This window comes from Macrotis lagotis, chromosome 6 (assembly GCF_037893015.1).
Source record: "Macrotis lagotis isolate mMagLag1 chromosome 6, bilby.v1.9.chrom.fasta, whole genome shotgun sequence".
NCBI classification, from domain to species: Eukaryota; Metazoa; Chordata; class Mammalia; order Peramelemorphia; family Peramelidae; genus Macrotis; species Macrotis lagotis.
Genome location: NC_133663.1, coordinates 70,881,584 through 70,899,938, shown reverse-complemented (window position 1 = coordinate 70,899,938; position 18,355 = coordinate 70,881,584). Strand labels below are relative to the sequence as shown.

At 43.7% G+C, this 18,355-nt stretch overlaps 1 protein-coding gene across 2 annotated transcripts in view; it reads left to right on the top strand.

Annotated features, from left to right (window-relative positions):
- Positions 1–769: 769 nt before the first annotated feature.
- IGFBP2 (insulin like growth factor binding protein 2) overlaps positions 770–18,355 on the top strand; it is a 50,032-nt gene continuing 32,446 nt past the window's right edge. For both annotated transcript variants that reach the window (XM_074191407.1, XM_074191406.1), the window contains exon 1: positions 770–1,220. In XM_074191407.1, the coding sequence (XP_074047508.1) occupies positions 785–1,220 (436 nt within the window). In that variant the 5' untranslated portion in view covers positions 770–784. The remainder of the gene's footprint in view (positions 1,221–18,355) is intronic.

Below are 18,355 nucleotides of genomic sequence, written 5' to 3'. Positions count from 1 at the left end.
GAGCCTGTCAGGGCAGGAATTCGAATTTTGAATTCAACGAGTCTTTATTAAGCACCTATGGATCAGGTTCTCTGCACAGAGTTCTGGAAATACAAGTACAAGAAGGAAACGAATTCTTCTCTCCAGGAACTTCCATCCCACTTCTGCAACAAGCATGGATTGTAGGAATTTGAAACTCTTGGTCTGACGGTGTCCGTCAGTCTTTGGGGGATGTCACTGCGGCGCTGGCTTAGGGGTGAAGTGAGTTTCATTCCTTAGGGAAGAGTTCAGGAGTCGCCCTATCTCGCCTATGGGGCTCGGGGAGAGAAGGGGACCCCGACAGAGTGTGCTGGGCTTGTTTGGAAGTCAGAGGCAGCTTCCAGAACTGTGACGGAAGACTGGTTGGGGCTGGAGTGTTTGCAAGGGGCAGGCTTGCCCGATTTGCTTCTCCCCGCAGACGATCTGCCCCTTCCCCGTCCTCTCTGCTGAGTTGTGACCCTGGGGAAGGCAGCGAGAGAAGTCCAGGGGAAAAAGGGCAGAAAGGGACGGAAGGGACAAGGGAGCCGCATAGGTGGAGAGAAGAAGGCTGGGGCTGGCGGCGGAGGGAGAGGTGGCTTCGCAGAGCCGCGCCGAAGGGGGGTGGTCTCCAAAGGGGGAGGGGAGGAGTTCGGGGGGCGGGGAGAAGCGGGGCCCTTTAGGACCCGGCAGCTCCGGGTGGGGAGGAGAAGGACCAGAAGGAGGCGGCTCCAGAGCTCCGGAGGTTGCCACCTGCCTCCACCCCGCCCTGGTTGTCACAATTGCCAACATGCTGCCGAGGCTGAGCGGCCCCGCGCTGCTGCCGCTGCTGCTGCTACCTCTGCTGCCCTCGCTGCTGGCCGGGGGCGGGAGCCCCGGGGCCCTGGCCGAGGTGCTGTTCCGCTGCCCCCCCTGCACCCCGGAGCGCCTGGCCGCCTGCGCTCCCCCGGCCGCGGGGCCGGCCGCTCCCCCGGCGCTGCCCCCGGCCGCCGCCGCCGTCCTGCCCTGTGCCGAGCTGGTGCGGGAGCCCGGCTGCGGCTGCTGTCCGGTCTGCGCCCGGCTGGAGGGCGAGGCGTGCGGGGTCTACACCCCGCGCTGCGCCCAGGGGCTCCGCTGCTACCCCAACCCGGGCTCCGAGCTGCCCCTCCAAGCGCTGGTCCAGGGCGAGGGCACTTGCGCCAAGCGGCGGGATACCGAGTATGGTGCCAGCCAGGAGCAGGTTGCAGGTAAAGGAGGGAGGGGGCTGTGCGGAAACCTAGCTCGCGGTTCTGCCAGGGGCAACCGGGGGGCCAGAGGGTGGCCTTTCTGCTCTTGGGGAGGGGATTGGGAGGGGAGGTGGCGGGGGGGGGGGGGAAGGAAGAGCCACGATTGTGAAGGAGAAATTTGGGTTAGGACCAGAGCACCTCAAACCACTCCTGGCTGGCAGGGTGGATGGGTGGGCGTTGGGTGGCAGGATGAAGGGAAGGGTCTAAGGGAAAGGGCACATTGCCACGGCCCAAGGGGGGCGTTTACAAAGCCGAGGAAAGAGTACGGAGTTCTTCCTTATCAGATAACCCTAACCTAGGCTTAGCTATTCTCTGATAGATCACTAGCTCTCATTCTTACTTTTCCTTGTCTCCGCAATGAGAGTGGGGAACTCTTGTGGAGCACCTTTCAACTCTTAATGATCCCCCCTAAAAAAGAACTTTACTACCTGGGGGGGGGGCAGGGGGAAATTCTCATGTGGAGAGTGGTGCAGAGAGGACTTGGGATACAATTTGGGGGAAAAAGAACCTTCTCGGATCCTTCAATATATACAGCTTGTGGGTAGAGGAAAGATTCCTGCCTATCTCCTTCGGAATGGGTGCTCAGTGGGGACAGAGGTGCTCCTTACTCTGTTTAAGGCTCTCTCACTTGGAAAGGTTTTCAGAATCTGGTGCTCAGTCCACCAGAAGAGACACTTTGCTCATTGTCTTGCCTAGAGATTGAAGGAAGGCAAGGACGCTTACCGCTTTCTGTGCTGTAGCCACAAAAGCCTCGGGTTTGCAGGCAAAAGACTTCGGAGTCTGGTTGTGGCTAGCTCCTAGCTGTGTGACCTTGGGAAAGTCCTTTCCCTTTCCCAGGGCCTTATTTTCGTTATTTGGTAAAATGAAAGGGGTCCGACTAGACGGTCGCCCTAGATGATAGAGGCAGGAAGAAAAGGACATGGGCTAGTATTTTGGAGGGAGAATTGCTTTTAAAAAAAGACTAGGCTTCTATTTTGAGAGGGAACAGGGAGGATACTTCCTACAATGTTGGAAGCATAGAAAGGAGGAAACATTTAAGTGGGAGAAAGAGAAATGATGTTCTTATGGAAAGCAAAGACTATTCGCGTTCTGGATAATTGAATGAACACTCTTGGGAGGTGGGCAAGTGTCTTGGACAGTAGGGAGGACCAATCTAACTTTTTCATAAAAATCCCTCCCTTCCAGATGGCAGAACGGTATTATACTGTGGGGGTGGGGGAGAGTGTCGATTAGCTTTCAGGAATATTCCAGGGAGGCCATGTGGCATAGTGGAAAGATCTCTGTGAGCTTCAGACTGTGAATCTGAAGACTTGGATTCCAATGATTACACTGCTCAATTTGGTGTGTGACCTTGGAAATAAGTAACTCTACCTTTCTGAGACTCAGTTTCTCTATCTTGTAAAAGAAAGGATGCTGTCCCAGGCGATTTTAAGTGTCATCTTCTAATTTTCTAATTCTATGCTTCCAAGACTCCCCCAACTCTCATCCATTCTATTATGTGATCTGTGCCTCTGCCCACATTTCAGGAATCTGAGAAGTGCAATTGTTCGATTGAGAAAGTCCTGGAAGCTTCATTCAAAAGATGAGAGTAACTCATTACTTTTTTTTTTAAGGGATGGAAGGAAAATATCTTCTAAGAGTCATTATCTTCCTTCATTAAAGAGAAAAGCTAAGGGTTTTAAAAAAAATATTTCTTTATTAAGAAACTCATTTAAGCAATTTCTAATTGTAATTTTTTTAAAGACCTCAGCCGCTCCAAACAATGAAGTTCAGCAACATGCTGAGGTTAGGTTTTTATTTCATTTTATTTTATTATGTTGCCACCTATTCTGGTTGCCTGTAGTAAGATGTCTAGGAAAATGTAATTCTTTTCTTTCCTCTTGTAGGCAGAAATTAGGCAGTGTCTGCATGTCTTAAAACAGAGTGGAATCAGGGGTTCAAACTTTAAAGAGTATGAGACCATGCAGGCTTGCTTTCCCGGATTTTTCCTTCTAGTCAATCTCTCCCCTTTTTTGGCAGTACACCTCCCCCTTTCCCATCCTCCTCCTTCTATTGTTTTATATTTCCCCCTCCTCCTCCCTCTCTGAATGGAATTACCGAGGAATTAGGGGTCAGGGTTGAAATCTTTCTCCTACTTCTGTAATACATTTTGGTCTTGGTTGAAGAACCAGAGTACCTCCTTTTCTTTCTCTCCCTATCCTTAACGTAAATGTCTCCTCTTCTTTCTCCTCAGCCTTCATGTAATCAAAATGAACCCTTCAAAGTCCAGTATTTCTTCCCCCCCCTGTACCTATTTTACACCTGCCCTCCCTTCTCTCCCTTCCTCCCCCTAGACTCATTCATTTCTCTGTCTCCCTGAAGTTGGGGTAGAGGCACTATGGGTTATGAATTGCACTTTCGGACAAACTAAAGATTTTCACTGGCAGGTTGAACTTTACTAAGGACTCTGAATGAAAAGAAATACTTGGAATTTAATTGTGTTTTAATGATGTGCACTATGTATTTTGTTTTTGGCTTCTTAAATGTTTAATTAAAAAATAAGTATATTGCTTTTACCCTAATCCTTGAAACTGATCTCCCTGCCCCCAAATGCCATAAAAAGTTAGGGTGTTGAGAAGGGAACAGATGTAGGCTAATTCTATTCAGCCCTCTCTTGCAGCAGGGAGGGGGAGGGGATGAAGATGGGGGTGGAAGGGGAAGGAGGGACAATGGGGTGAGTTCATGGGAAGAGTGTCGCTCTGGATTTTCTGTCTGGGCTATGGGGCTCCCTTCCGCCAGAGAACTCCAGCTGCTGCCTTCTCATCTATCTCCTAACCCTAAGATCCAACCTAGCCATGCCTTTTAGTTCTGGGTGTCCTTGTCCTAGGGTGGGTTGAGGATGTGGAGAGATAGGCAGCAATTGTGCGTGAAACTGGAGGAGGAAAAGACTGGGGAAGAGAGTGTAGAACTGGCTAGAAGCTAGGGCCACAAACTGGGAACACTGGGGAGAAGGGATGGGGGCACACTGGGAGATGGACTAGGGTTGGAACTATGGGAGAGGGGCTTACTGGAGGAAGGACTGGGGATGGGGAGGGAAGAGTTTTGGGAGGAGATGAGATGGGGAGGGAGTGGAGGGGGCTATACCCTGATAGTGAGCGGACTGAGTGGAGGAAGGATTGGGAATGAGGGTTTGAGGGAGATGAGAGGGAACAGGAGTGGAGGGGGAGGGTATGTCCTGATTGTGAGCGGACTGAGTGGAGAAAGGACTGGGAATGGGGAACACTGGGGAGGAAAGGATTTGGGAGGAGAGGGGATGGGACAGGAGTGAAGGGGGGAACTACACCCTGATTGTGAAGGGCCAAGTGGAGGAATGGGGAACATTAGGGAGGGAGAGGTTTAGGAGGAGATAGGAAGGGAAGGGAGTGGAGGGGTAGAATAAACCCTGATTGTAAGGGGGAGTGGAGGAAGGACTGGGGATGGGCACCACTGGGGAGAGAAAGGTTTAGGAGGAGATGGGATGGGGAAGAAGAGGGGGGGGATACACCCTGATTATGAGTGGAGTAAGGCTCAGGGGGCTGAATGGAAGGTTCTAAAGACTTCCTAACTCATGACTGACTCTGAGCTGAGGAAGACTGCAAACCTCAGCCCTGAATAGGACTTGTCAGCTCTAAGCCGGCTCATCCTTTCTTCTGCCCCCTCAGAAGAACAAGCCCTGGGAGCTTAAATTCCTTTCTGAGCAGGTTGCTTGCAAGAATTTTAAAAATACCCTCTTATTTCCAGGCAGCAAAAACTCAGCAGTTCCGGCCCTGTGCTCGACTCTTTTGTCTTTGTTCCCAGGACCGGGGGCTGCGGGTGCTTGCTTCCGGATCCCGAGCCTGAAAGAAGGGGGCAGAATGGGACAGCATGGGTCTGGCTAGCACTGGGACCGGACTGGACTGAGTGCAACATTATGGCATGTGAAGACATGGGAGAGGATGGGCAGGTAGAGGAAAGGGAGAGATTTCTAGAAGGAAAAAAACTGAATGCTAGGAGGGGAGAATTGATAGAGAAAAGGAAAAAAAGAATTGGGGGGTGTCCAGGGGGAGGAGGGAGTGAAAAAAAGAATGGCAATCCTTGCTGGAGAGTGATAGGAAGTAAAGCATCACTCAAGGAAATGGGGGAGTGGGGGTCACCTCGTTTAGGTGTGTGTGTGGGGGGCTTGATAGATTCAAGGAAAAAAAAGAATGGGGAGGTCCACATGGGAGGAGGAAGGAAGTGAAAAAAGAAAGGCAATCCTTGCTGGAGAGTGACCCGAAAAATTGGGAGAGTGGGAAGGGGGGTCACCTCCTTTAGGTGTATGGGGGAGGGGTGGGGCAGGAAGTGTCTGGGAGAGCCTTGGAGTTTGGGGCCTGGGTTTGCCCCAGGCTTGGCTGGGTGATTTCACTCTCCCTCCTTCTCTCCCCAGCCACTGTGTACAATGGGGGGGATTATGCTGAGGGGAGGAGCCAAGCAAAGTAGCTGTCTGGCCCGTTGCTGATATAAAGGTGCTATAGAAATGCTAAGTGATTCAAAGTCCCCAGGCCAGCTTTTACTTCTGCAGTTGCTGGGGGAGAATAAAGGGGGGGGGGGGAGGAGGGAAGGATTCTGATTTACAGTGGTTGCAGCCTTGCTTTTCTTTAAAAAAAAAAAAAGCACCCGGACTTTTGGCTTAGAATGATCCTTTACATCCCCTTCTTGCATAAATTTGCATAGCGACTTCGAGAGCTTGTAGGACTTCAAAGATGTGAATGAATGGAACTCATTGCGGCTGACTCCCTCTCTTCTCTCCCCCAGCCCCCCACCATCTCCCTTCCACTCCCCATCGAGGGTTTCCAGACCAGACGCTCTGAATCCTCTCTCTCTCTCTCTCTCTCTCTCTCTCTCTCTCTCTCTCTCTCTCTCTCTCTCTCTCCCCTTTCCCTGACTCACCATTGCAGGTTGGAAGAAGGGGCGGAGCGGAAGGCTGCTGCCCATTGGAGAGACAAGGAGTTCCTTGGCCCAAAGGACAGCCAGGGTGTGGCCTTGCCTCTCTCTCTCTCTCTCTCTCTCTCTCCTCTCTCTCTCTCTCCAGCCTAAGAGCATCCCTGCCTACTCAGCCTCAGGGCTGAGAAGTTCTGATTTTTCCCCTCCACTTAGGATACTTTGTGTTCCAATCCCGAGCCAGCTCTTTTCTGAGGAGGTAGCGTAGTCCACCTGGGAATTGTGGCGGGAGAACCCCAAGGTTTGGTATGTCCTTTGCCCAGCACATAAGTTCTTCTGTTGGGATGGTCAAAACTTGGCTTTGGGGTTGAGACAGCTCCAGGAGATGAATGCAGATTGTTTCATGTTTCCTGCTCTTTGAGACTCACTTGACTCTTCTGTAGAAGAGGTTTATTAACATTTCTACTAACTACCAGAGTGGTCGGAAAGAAACGTGAGATTTCAGGGTGGAGAGTTAGAGCTGTATGGGGGCCTTAAAAGTAAATGAGTTTTAACCATTCATTTTCCAGTTCAATAAACACAGTACCTGGCCCATATTGGTACCTAATTATGATGATGAAATTATTATCAATTATGATGAAATCATGACTATTCTTAGATTTCTCCCCTCCTTGGGTGGTGCTTTACTTTCTGTCACTGTTACCTTTCCTTTTGCACTTCCTTCCTCCTCCCCTTGATCCCCCATTCTTTTTTTCCTTGATCTATTAAGCCTCCTCTCCCCACCTTACCTCCCTCCCCCCCAACTAGGTGGCGAAGTGGATAGAGCATTGGCCCTGGAGTCGAGGCCCTGGGTTCAAATACAACCTTAGACATTTGACACTTTCCAGCTGTGTGACCTTGGGCAAACTACTTAACTGTGACTATGTCACCTCCAGGGCCATCTCACATTGCCTTCTCCAACTTTTCTGATTCAGATTTGGCCACATATCTGGACCCAGATGGCTTTGGAGGAGAAAGTGAGACGGTCCTCCCTCATTGAAATCCAATTCACTTGTCATGGCATCACCTCTCTTATGTCATGGTCTTTGAGAATGAAGGACAAAACTACAAGTGCCTTCCACACTCCTATTCTTCCCTCTCCTTGAATTCTTTTCTTTTCCTTACAAAACAGTGTGCAAAGACTAAAGATAGAGAGATAAAACCCAGATAGCTCCTCCCCTCAAGGAACTTTTATGTTCTTTTGGAACCATGCAACATAAGGATAGATAAATTCTATGGTTAGATTAAAATGGATGGATAAAGTTTGAAGCCTATACAACTATTAACACCTTGGGGGAATTCCTTTGTAGGTGCACCTGAGTTAATTCCCCCTCCCCCTATTTTACAGAAGAGGCCCAGAGAGGTGCTGATGATAATAAATCATATTCATATAGCATTTTAAGATTTGTAAACATTGTGATTAATATTATTTCATTTGATATTTATAACTGCGCTGTGGGATAGTTATAATTATTTCCCCCATTTTTACAGCTGAGGATTCTGAAGCACAGAGCAGTCAAGGGATTAGTCCTGGGTCATGTAGCTAGGCAAGTGTCAGAGGCTGTATTTGGACTCAGGTCTTCCTGTTTCCAATATTAGTCCTTCATATGCTCTGTAACTTACATTGAGATTAATTTTCTGAGGCCATCTGACCCAACCCCCACATTTTACAGCAAAGAAATTTGTCCAAGGTCATAAAGGCAAAAGCAGGCTTTTTTTTTTAGACTTTTAAAAAACATACAAAAAACCCCAGGTCTGCTGAGAGTCATTCAATGTTCTTTTACCTCCATTATCAGATTAGCTAACTGGCATCTAATAGAGATGCCTTTAGAAAGAGACCCATTGAAAATGTAAGTTTGTATATGTGAGAGATCAAGAAAGGTAATGAGAATGAGGGGATTTGCTTGGAGTAGGGGGAGGAACAAGGCCCTGAGATAGAGAGTTAATGCCAAAAGAAGGGAGTGAACATGCCATAGACTTCATCTCCATAGTGCCATGACTAATGATTTATTATCATTATTTGAATAATTTTTATTGCTGCCTTTTGTCATTTTTAGATATATCCACCCCCACCCCACCCAAAGAACCCAACCTTATAACAAAGAAAACCAGTTAAGAAAAACTCACCAACACAATACCCCCATTTCTGAAGGCAAATGCCATACTACAGACTGGTAGTCGCTCCTTGCTCCATTGAAAAAGGAGGGAGGTGCCAAGTTAGTCATTAAAATTACTCATCAATTCAAGCATTGACTTTACAAAAGGGAAACAGGAAAGAATCATTTCTGAATGATACAGTGGATATCAGCCTGCAAGGAAATCTGCCTCTTCCTTCCAGTTCCCCTACTCCTTTATTCATTTGCCCCACTGGCACCCATTGCTAATACAACAGGGGCCACTGCTGTAGCTACTCTCCCCTTTGAACACTGGTTGGGTTATGCCTTGTTGGACCAGCCCCTTCTTTTCCACCCGAATTTGCTTCAAAGATTCAATTAGAAAAATGTATTTTGATGATGATGAGGAAATTGGAATTTTATGCTTGTTACCTTAATATACCACTAATTCTTAAATGAGGTTGGCTGGTAGGTATGGCAGTTTTATAAAAAGCAAAGTGCAGGGTGGCTAGGTGGCACAGTGGATAGAGTACTGACCCTGGAGTCATGAGTTCAAATCCGACCTCAGACGCTTAATCATTATCTAGCTGTGTGGCCACGTAACCCCATTACCTTGCAAAAACCTAAAAAAAAAAAGCAAAGTGCAGGGGCAGTTAGGTGGTGCAGTGAATACAGCACCAGCCCTGAAGTCTGAAGGACTGGAGTTCAAATCCAACCTCAGATATATAATCATTATCTAACTGTGTGACCTTGGGCAAGTCACTTAACCCCATTACCTCACCAATCCCCCCCCCCACACACACAAAGCAAGATGCCAGCTTCAGAGAAAGGTGTTTAGGGATGCTTAGGAGCTGGTGACCCCCCCCCCCCACTTAGTGGGGTCTGATTCTAGTAGGATCTTTTTCTGCTGAAGTCAAGTTAATGCCCATTTGATGACAGTTTTTTTTAAATTAGAAAAAATAAGTAGTATTTTGATACTTTGGGCAAATCACTATCCTTCTCTGAACCCTTAACGGCCCCAATTTATAAAAGGATGAGAATGAGACTAAAGATTCTTTATAGCTCCTGTTAACCCTAGACCCTAGGGCCCAGGGAAGTCAGTGGGTAGAATTGAGTCACAAATCTAAAGATAATTGGATAGAATCAAAGAATCTTGAAAGTTGGATGTGATCCAAGAACTTAACTAGTCTAAACTTTATCTGTGCAAGATTTTTTTTTCTATAACATTACCAAAGTGTGGTTATCTAACCTTTGGAAATTTTTCACTGAGAGAATTCAGGTCTCCATTGCTAGATTGTGTAATAGATGACAAGGGATCTTAGTGACTATTGATCATGGAGACCATCACACATTCTTAGAGATCATTGTGTCTAGTCCTCTCATTTGACAGAAGCCCAGAGAAAAGTGACTCACTCAAGGACATACATCTAGTAAGTGGCAGAAAAGAATTTATTAGGAACTTTTCCCATCTATTGATCTGAAATCTATCTCTTTCTACTTTCTACTTCTTTCCTTAGGGCTGAGTCAAGTAAGTTGATTTTTTTTTCTTCTACATGGTAGTCCTTAAAATTCTGAGGAAAATAGTACCTTGTATATAAGAAGAAATAATCAAGTTATAACTTCTGTCCTGTATAACCTTATTAGATTGCTTTCTATGTTGGAGAGGGAGAAAGGGGAGGGTTAAAAATTTGGAACTCAAAATCTTATAAAAATACATGTTGAAAACTGACTTTACATGTAATTGAAGTAACATAATACTATTTGATAAAAAAATTAAAGGCAAAAAAGATGCCTTGCAAAATTAAAAATAGAAGATATGTCCTGGACCCTAGAGAGGAGGCACAGGGGAAAGGAACATTCAACCAGTTTCCTACGTGTCTGATAAGAGATAGAAGAGGTTGAAGCTATTTAGTTGAAAAAAAAGTTTTTTATGACAACAAATAACTATTGAGTCATTTCTTTGATCAAGGAACTCTAAGTTACAATGTGTTATCTTTGGCTCAGTGTGTAGAGTTTTGGACTTGAAGATCTGAGTTCAAATGTCATTTCAGGTTTTTATTTGTTTGGTGACTATGGGTCACTTACTTAATCTCTGAGTTTTCCTTATCTGTGAAACAGAAATGATGATTTCTGTAGTTCTTGGCTCACAGAGCTGTGGTAAGGGTCAATTCTACATACAAATGTTTATTACATCTACAAATGATCATATACATACTTTGCTGTAGTTCAGTCATTTCCAATTCTTTATTAACCCATCTGGGGTTTTCTTGATAGAGATATTAGAATGGATTGCCACTTCATTCCTCAGTTCATTTTATATATATGGAAATTGAGACCAATAGAGTTAAGTAACTCTCCCAGGGTTGCATCACCAGTAAATGTCTGAGTCTGAATTTGAATTCATGAAGATGAGTCTTCCTGACTCCAGGCTGGCATTCTGTCCACTGTGCCATTTAGCTGTCCCCATGTACATGTATATACACACATCATAAACATGAATGCATACATATGTATGTACATATACTATGAACATATAATTATACACATCTATCATATGTATTTATATAGATACAGATAATCATGTATGTGTGTGTACTTTATTTTCTACCCTAGAAAAATGGGAACTAGCAGCTCCTTCTCTTGGGTCTCTGATATGAGGAACATTTTGTATGTTTGAGGAAGAGTGCCACAGAGAGATTCTACTGTATCATATGACTCTTCGTAGAGGGTATTTGATTGGCAGCAGAAGACCGCTGGGTTTGAATACTGTCTCCAATACTTCTCAACTGTGTGATCATGGGTAAATCCTTTAAAATCTCTGAGCCTTAGTTTCTTCATCTGTAAAATAGGGATAATGAGAGTTACAAACTGATAAACTCTTCTCTAAAATCAGATTTTATCTTAGTAATTTCAGGGATGACTCCCTGAATAAGCAGCATCTTATTTTTTTCAGATGAAGTTTCCAGTGTTTTCTCTAACCCAGGTAGCTAGCTCCATTCTCTCTCTTCCCCCAGGTGCCTCCAGGTAACATCCACACTTCAACTGAAGGCTGTTATTTACTGGCTGCCCTTGACTAGGATGTTCCTGGTATGTCTGCTCCCACTTTTAGAATCCCATCAGATTTGCCTGTAGAAAGATGCAGGAGGCAGAGCCAGCCAGGCGTTTAGTGGAAAGCAAAAGGCAAAGCAGATAATATGAAGGCATGTGACTGCTTTCTTCAGGAATGGACAGATACTAGTTATGTGACCTTGGGCAAGTCACTTAACCCTAATTGCCTCCAGAAAAAAAAAAAGGGAGCCGCTAGATGGCAAAGTGGATAGAACACTGGCCCTGGAATCAGAAGGACCTGAGTTCAAATCTGCCTTCAGACACTAGCTATGTGACCCTAGGCAAGTCACCTAATTGATTCCCTCTTTCCTGTTCCCCCCCCAAAAATAAACTTCCACTCTGTATAATGGCAAACACTTTCAGAAACTGGTATGGGGAAGGAGAGTTAGAGACTGTTAGAATATCTTGTCCAAACTCCTTCTTTTACAGATGTGGAACGTGAGGTTCCAAGTGATTTATCCACAGTCACAGATGAGTAAGTGGCAGAAAATACTTTCTGACTTCTAGACCAGAGATCTTTCCATTCAGCCACACCATCCAATCTTAGAAAGTCTTAAAGAACTGGCCCAAGTGAGTGGTGAGTTAGATCTGAGGGCTTTGGCCTAATTCCTTTGACTGATACCTCCTACCATCCCTCCCAGCATCCCTACCGCTCCCCCCACCCCCCAAGCTAGGACATGGGCAGAGTTGACATCTCCTTTATTTCTCTCTCATGAGAATATAGACATCGCTCTTCCAACTTAAATTTGTCTCCTGTTCATTTTTTTCCTCCCTTCTTCCTCCTCCCTCCTCTCCCATACATACCCACACCCTCCTCCTCCTCCTCCTCCCTCTTCCTCCTCCTTCTCCTTTTGGCTCTCTGGTTCTTTAACAAAGCCAGAGAAGGTCCCTCCTGGCTCTGATCCTGAATGTCAGTCACAGCTCAGAGGGAGATCTTGCTCAGAAAGCCTTCTCCCCGGGAAAGAAATACAGAGTCGGCTGCAGTCAGGAATTTTTCCCCCTTCTTTTTTCCTTGGGGGGAGGTGTTTGGCAGCCCATGTCCCTCTTTTGGCATGGAGCCGTCTCATCTCTTCCTGGCTGTTGTGAGGTAGGGCAAGGGTGGGAGACTGCAGAGAGGGGGCAGGGTTGGTATCCCTCCAAGTTTCTGAAGGGGAGTATGTGGAGGGGGGAGAAAGGAGAACTCCCATTAAGCTCTCCTTGAGAGAAGCCTGAGGAGGTTTCTAATTAGTGGATGGGTGTAGGTGTGTCAGCCTATGTTCATTCAAGTAACCAGGCTTAAGAGGGAAGGGGTTTATGACCAAAAATGTTCTGCTAAGTGAGTGATTGGTAAGACCTTGAATGATGGGGAAGAAATACTATGAGATCTACGAGGGCTCCCGAAGCCTCAGTTTCCTTAAACATAATAATAGCACCTACTTCCACCATGGTTGCAAGTTTTGAATGAGATATAGTGATTCCACTGCTTCATCTCAGGTCAGGGAGGAGGGAGAGAAATTCCCGCCCCCCCCCTTTTTAAAGGGAAGGATTTCATCAAATTTGGACAAATGTTTCCCTGGATCATAAAATGATCAAATGCTAAAACTGCTAGACTATTATTATAGCTAACTATATTTATGCTATGATTATAGCTAAAATTTCTTTAATAATAGCTAAGATTCTCTAGGGCTTTTATGTATGAAAAACACATCTTCACTTTACATTCCTGGGGAGGGACAGGTTTCTTAAGTGGTCATAGATTATAAGATCATATACTGGGAGAGTTTTTAGAGACTTTAGAGTTCATATGTACAATCTTCTCATTATTAATCAGGAAACTGGAGGCAGACATTTATCCCCATTTTACAGACATTGAAGCCTAGGCATTTATTCCCATGTTACAGAGAAGGAAACTAAGGCCCAGGTAATATTCATGTATGTGCCTTACTCATGGGAGTTAGAGTTTAGAACTTAGAAACTTAGAATATCAGCAAATAGCCAGACCTTGAGTTCACATATTCTGACTCTATTGCATAATCTGGCTTCTCCCTGAAAGGGGATTTTGAAGTGATTGAAGCTCCTCCTTGCTTAGCACTGGGGAGAAGTGGTTGCATCTCAGAAGATGAATAATCAAGTTACAGTTCCAGGGAGGGAGTTCTTGTACAAATGAGCCATGTTTCTTCCACCTTTCTTGTGATTTCCTTCCTAAATCAGAAGAACAGTGACCAAGGCAAAGGTTTCTGATTCACATCTGACTTTAAACACATGCAAAAATATTTGATTTCTATGTTATTCCTTCCTGGAAGAATCCTTTCAAGTTTGAGAAAGAATAATTGAGGCCAAACTTCAAGGAAGTTTTCCTCATGTAAACTCCACTTCTGGGAAATGTCTGTTGGGTCTGTTTCCATCACCTTTGAGTGTGGAAACCAAGTGGCCCCTGGAGGGTGGGCTCTTTCTGTCAGTGCTGGGGACTGATAATATGGAAATAGCAACTCCCCAGAAGCAGCCAGATCAGTCTGTAGAGTTTCCATAGCAACTGTGGCAGGAGGTGTGTGGGGTACATTGGGGGGGTAGTAGTAGAAGGTCTTGTGGATCACAAAAGCTTTTGAAGTTGGATGGGGCCAGCTGGTGGACTGATGACTGGAGTGTTTGTTCTTTGTCCTGCTGAGGTTGTGATTGGCATGAGGAGGGGGCTGGGGAAGAGACGCCGAGAGAATGGAGAGGGCTAAGGTAGAGATCAAGAATCCATTGTGAGGGGAGGGAGAAGAGACCAAATCTTTTTCCTCTTACTCAGTTATCAGATCCTGGAATCTTAGAATTTTAAAAGTAGAAGAGATCCTCATGGAGAACATTTAATTCATCTCCTTCAGAGCAGGAATCCTTACTAGGAGGCAGTGTCCCTTGGCTCATCCTCCTCTCCACCCAAAAATGGTCATCCAGACTCTGCTTAATGACCCCTAGTGATGGGGAGCCCAACCCACTTTGGGACAGTTGTGATCCTTGGCAAGTTTTTCCATGTACTGAGGCAAAATCTTCCAGCAATCAACAATTTCATTCAGCCCTCAGAAATTAATGCTAACTTTCCAAATGTTTGAAGCCAGCTACCTTTCCCTGTATTCCATGTATCTATTGGTTTGTTCCATTTATTAATTTGTGGCATGATGAAATTTTCCATTTCTGGACATGCTTTGTTTCTTCCATTATTTGAGATTTAATGGAAGATTTTTGACCTTTTCTGAAAGAAATGAAGTGTCCATTGAATTTGCTTCCAACATATGCATGGTTTGATAAGAATGGGGAGGGAGAGGAATATACATTACATTGTGGCCTTTCAATTTAAAGAGAATTGAGAAATTGTAAAGTACATCAGAGGTCATTTGGTCTAAACAATGGTCACCCAGGAAGTCATGGCTAATGAGGTAGGCCATTTTATTTTTGGATAACTTTTAAATATTAATTTTTGGAAGTTCCCCTCCCCACCTTAATACTTACTTAACATCTCCTTCACAGAGACATTCATTAGCCCATTGGTCCTTGTCATCTGCTGTTGAAGATGTATCATATGTCTAATTTCTTATTCATATGATGACCCTTAAGATACTTGAAGGAAGTTATCAGGTCCCTCTAAACTTTCTATTCTCCAGGTTAATCATGCCCAGTACATAGGTTCCTAGTTTTAGAAATGGAAGAGACCCTTTGAGGTCATCTACTCTAAACTTTTCATCTTGCAAATAAGGAAATTGAAATGGAGGTAAATTTCTTTATCTCTTTTTCAGGTAAGTACTTGAGATAAGCAACTACCTAACTCCATGATAAAGAAAGATGGCAGCTCCTTGAATTGATCCTTGTAATGCCATGCTTTTGAATTCTTTCCCACCCTAGCTACCCTGATGAATGTACAACAAATTGACAATATTCCTCCTCAAATGGGCCTGGAAGAGCATAGAGTACTCCAATTGTAGTCTGACCAGGGGAGAGTGTGCAAGTGAATAAGTTGCACTCTTTTCCTTGATCTTCTGCTTTTATTCATACCAATTTTATCTCTAAAGATTCCAAAGGAGAATTTCTAGAGGAGCTCCTTAGCTATTCAAGTTAGTGTTCAATGGAACATCAGGATACAAGACTCTCTCTTGACTAGTGATTCACATTATGAGCCTGTAAGCAACTAATTGCAAGTAGTTTCTAATTTATGTCCCTCTAGGGTCAAAATTCTCCCCAGAGTTAAAAGGCTAAATTGATTGTCTCTTCTCTGTTGCCTCTTCAGTCAAGAGGGTAGAAATGGGTGAGGCAACTAGCCTTGCTCATTATTTTGAGAGAAAATTAGTGAACTCTTAGTAGCCAAGAAGAAAGGAAAAAGACTGGTGACCCATTTAAAGACACTTATTTATATTCAGGATGCTCCCTGTGCTGGTTAGAGAAAGGGTGCAACCCTGAACATTTTTGCAAGTTTTCTGATTCTTTGCATTCTCTCCATTCAATTTCAGTTAGACCAGGGCATCCGGGGAGCAACCTTCCCCTTTGTTTGTAGTCATGAAGGAAGCTCCCTGGGTGAGGGAGGGGAGATAGGTTTGAGGGGAATGTCAGTTACAAAAAGATGGATCTAATTTTTCCTTAAAGTTTTTGAAACTCTTGGTGGTTGGGTTATATTAAATAATGTTTTATGGCCTATGATAGGGGTATTGCCATAATGAACCATAAAATACTGTAATGGAAAGAATGCTGAAACTGGAAAAGGAGCACTGCGTATGACTAGCCCTATTATTCTATTCAACCTGTGTGAGCTTGGGCAAATGACTTCCCTTCTCTGGAACTCAGTTTCCTCATCAGGAAAATGAGGAGGTTGGATAATAGTTAAGATGTTCCCTTAGAGTAGCTTCCTACTCAATCTACTCATTCTTAACTTAATTCTGTGTGAGAAGCATTGTATTGTGGGAAGTGTGTTGAATTTGGAGTTAGACTCTATATCTAGGTTTGGGTTCCAGTTCCTCTTACAGATACCTATGTAATCTTGGGCAAGTAACCTAAAATTTCTGTGTCTCAGTTTCCTTGTCTGCAAAATAAATGCCTCTAAGATCTCTTCAAACTTTTTTCTATGGCCAAATGATCTCCCTCCATCTCATAAATTCCTAATGTTACTGTTATTGGGGATATATGCCCCACAAATGACTGAGAAGGTAATAGAGAGGAAATTAAAAAAAGGAGGTTCCCCAAAACAAGTAACTGGACTAATAAGGTTCTCTTTTAGACACTGTCTTGTGCTCTTTCACATGAAGTCCAATCAATACATGTTTACCAGGTGTGAAACATCATGCCAACTGTATGATCAGTTGCTTTTTGAAGGGGAAGAGGATGGGAATGAAAAACCTATAGGGAAACAAAAATGAGCATTTTGAAATTGAGAATCACCCCAGAAGAATACAGATATTGTATCATGGTACATGTAGACCATTTTCAAATAGGCAACTCTCTCATAAGATTTTATATATACATATATATATATATATATATATATATATATATGATGCATAATCTCATGGAGATTATATTTATTCCTCTTCTTTGTTTAGAATGGTTCTAAGAAAAAATTTAGGGACTGTGTTGTGTTAGGAATAATGGTTTTATCTGGATTCTAATTGTTTGGTGAACTCAGTCACAGTATGGCTATTGATTTCAAAAGAGGCATCCAGGAGGACACTTTCCTTCCGTCTTTTTGCTCATGATTGTATGATAGCTTAGAGAGACAAGCTCTTTCCCTTGCAGAAAGATACATAGGCTTACTTGGGAATGATCAGGTCTTCCATTTGTCAATCATGTTACCTGGAAGTTCACTGCTTTAAAGACTCTTTGAGATACATTTTCTTTATATTGGGAGGAACACTTGAGATGATGGATGTAAAAGCACTGTTTACTAATAGAAAAGGCTATTTATAAATGACCAAAATTGTTATTGAAATTCATTCATAAGAATTTCAACAGGGGAGGGGCTCACATTTGGTGTTTTAACAAATATTCTATGGAATTTAAGACAAAGTTTTTCTTCTCAAGAATTTTCTATTCCTATGATGGTTAGGAAGTTAGAAAGAATAGGCATGGACACACAAAAGAGGGAGTGTTTGGTATAATGAAGACAGAATAACTGATTGTTTTAGAGCATAAGCAAGTCTCTAACATTTCCAAGTTGCAGAAGAGATACTTATCTGCATCGGCAGAGTTTTCTCAGTTTCCCACATAAGTGAAAAATTCCAAGTCCAGTTTTTCTTTTTCTCTCAATGTATGTAAGCATACATGCATGTACATATTTTATGTATGGACAGATAAATTGTATACATCTAGACATAATGCATGTATGCATATACTATATACTCATATATGTACTTTTAAATTTACAAAGTTTTTATATATTATTTGATAATGCTCATTTTATAGATGAAGAAAATGAGACTTAGAGTGATTAAATGGTAGTCCCATAGCTAATATCTCAATCAGAATTTAAACTCAGGTCTTCCTGTTTTAAAGCATGCTCTCCATCCACTATATCATACTGTCTTTATAGAGCATCAAAAATTATTAATATGTTAATTAGAATATAATATTTTATTTGCATTTTTATAGTAGTCATGAGGCTATAAGATTCTACCAAAGGTCTATCTGTTTCTATTAAGAGGACTTCCTATTCTATCCCAGACAGTTAGCCTTACTTATTAAAGATGCCAGGAGAAAGACATTTCCCTTCCTTCTCCCATACTGGTTCTGATTTTTGCCCTGAAATTCTTTTGTCCTAGCTAATCTTCAGTTTAAACTTATTCTCTCTCCTACCTACTGTAGGACTGGAGAAGAGTTGGTCACCACTTGCTGTAGAATCTTGCTCTTACAGAGTCTACTCTGTTTAGTGATAATTGATGATCCATCCCATAACTTGCCCTTGCCCAGTCTAAACCACAA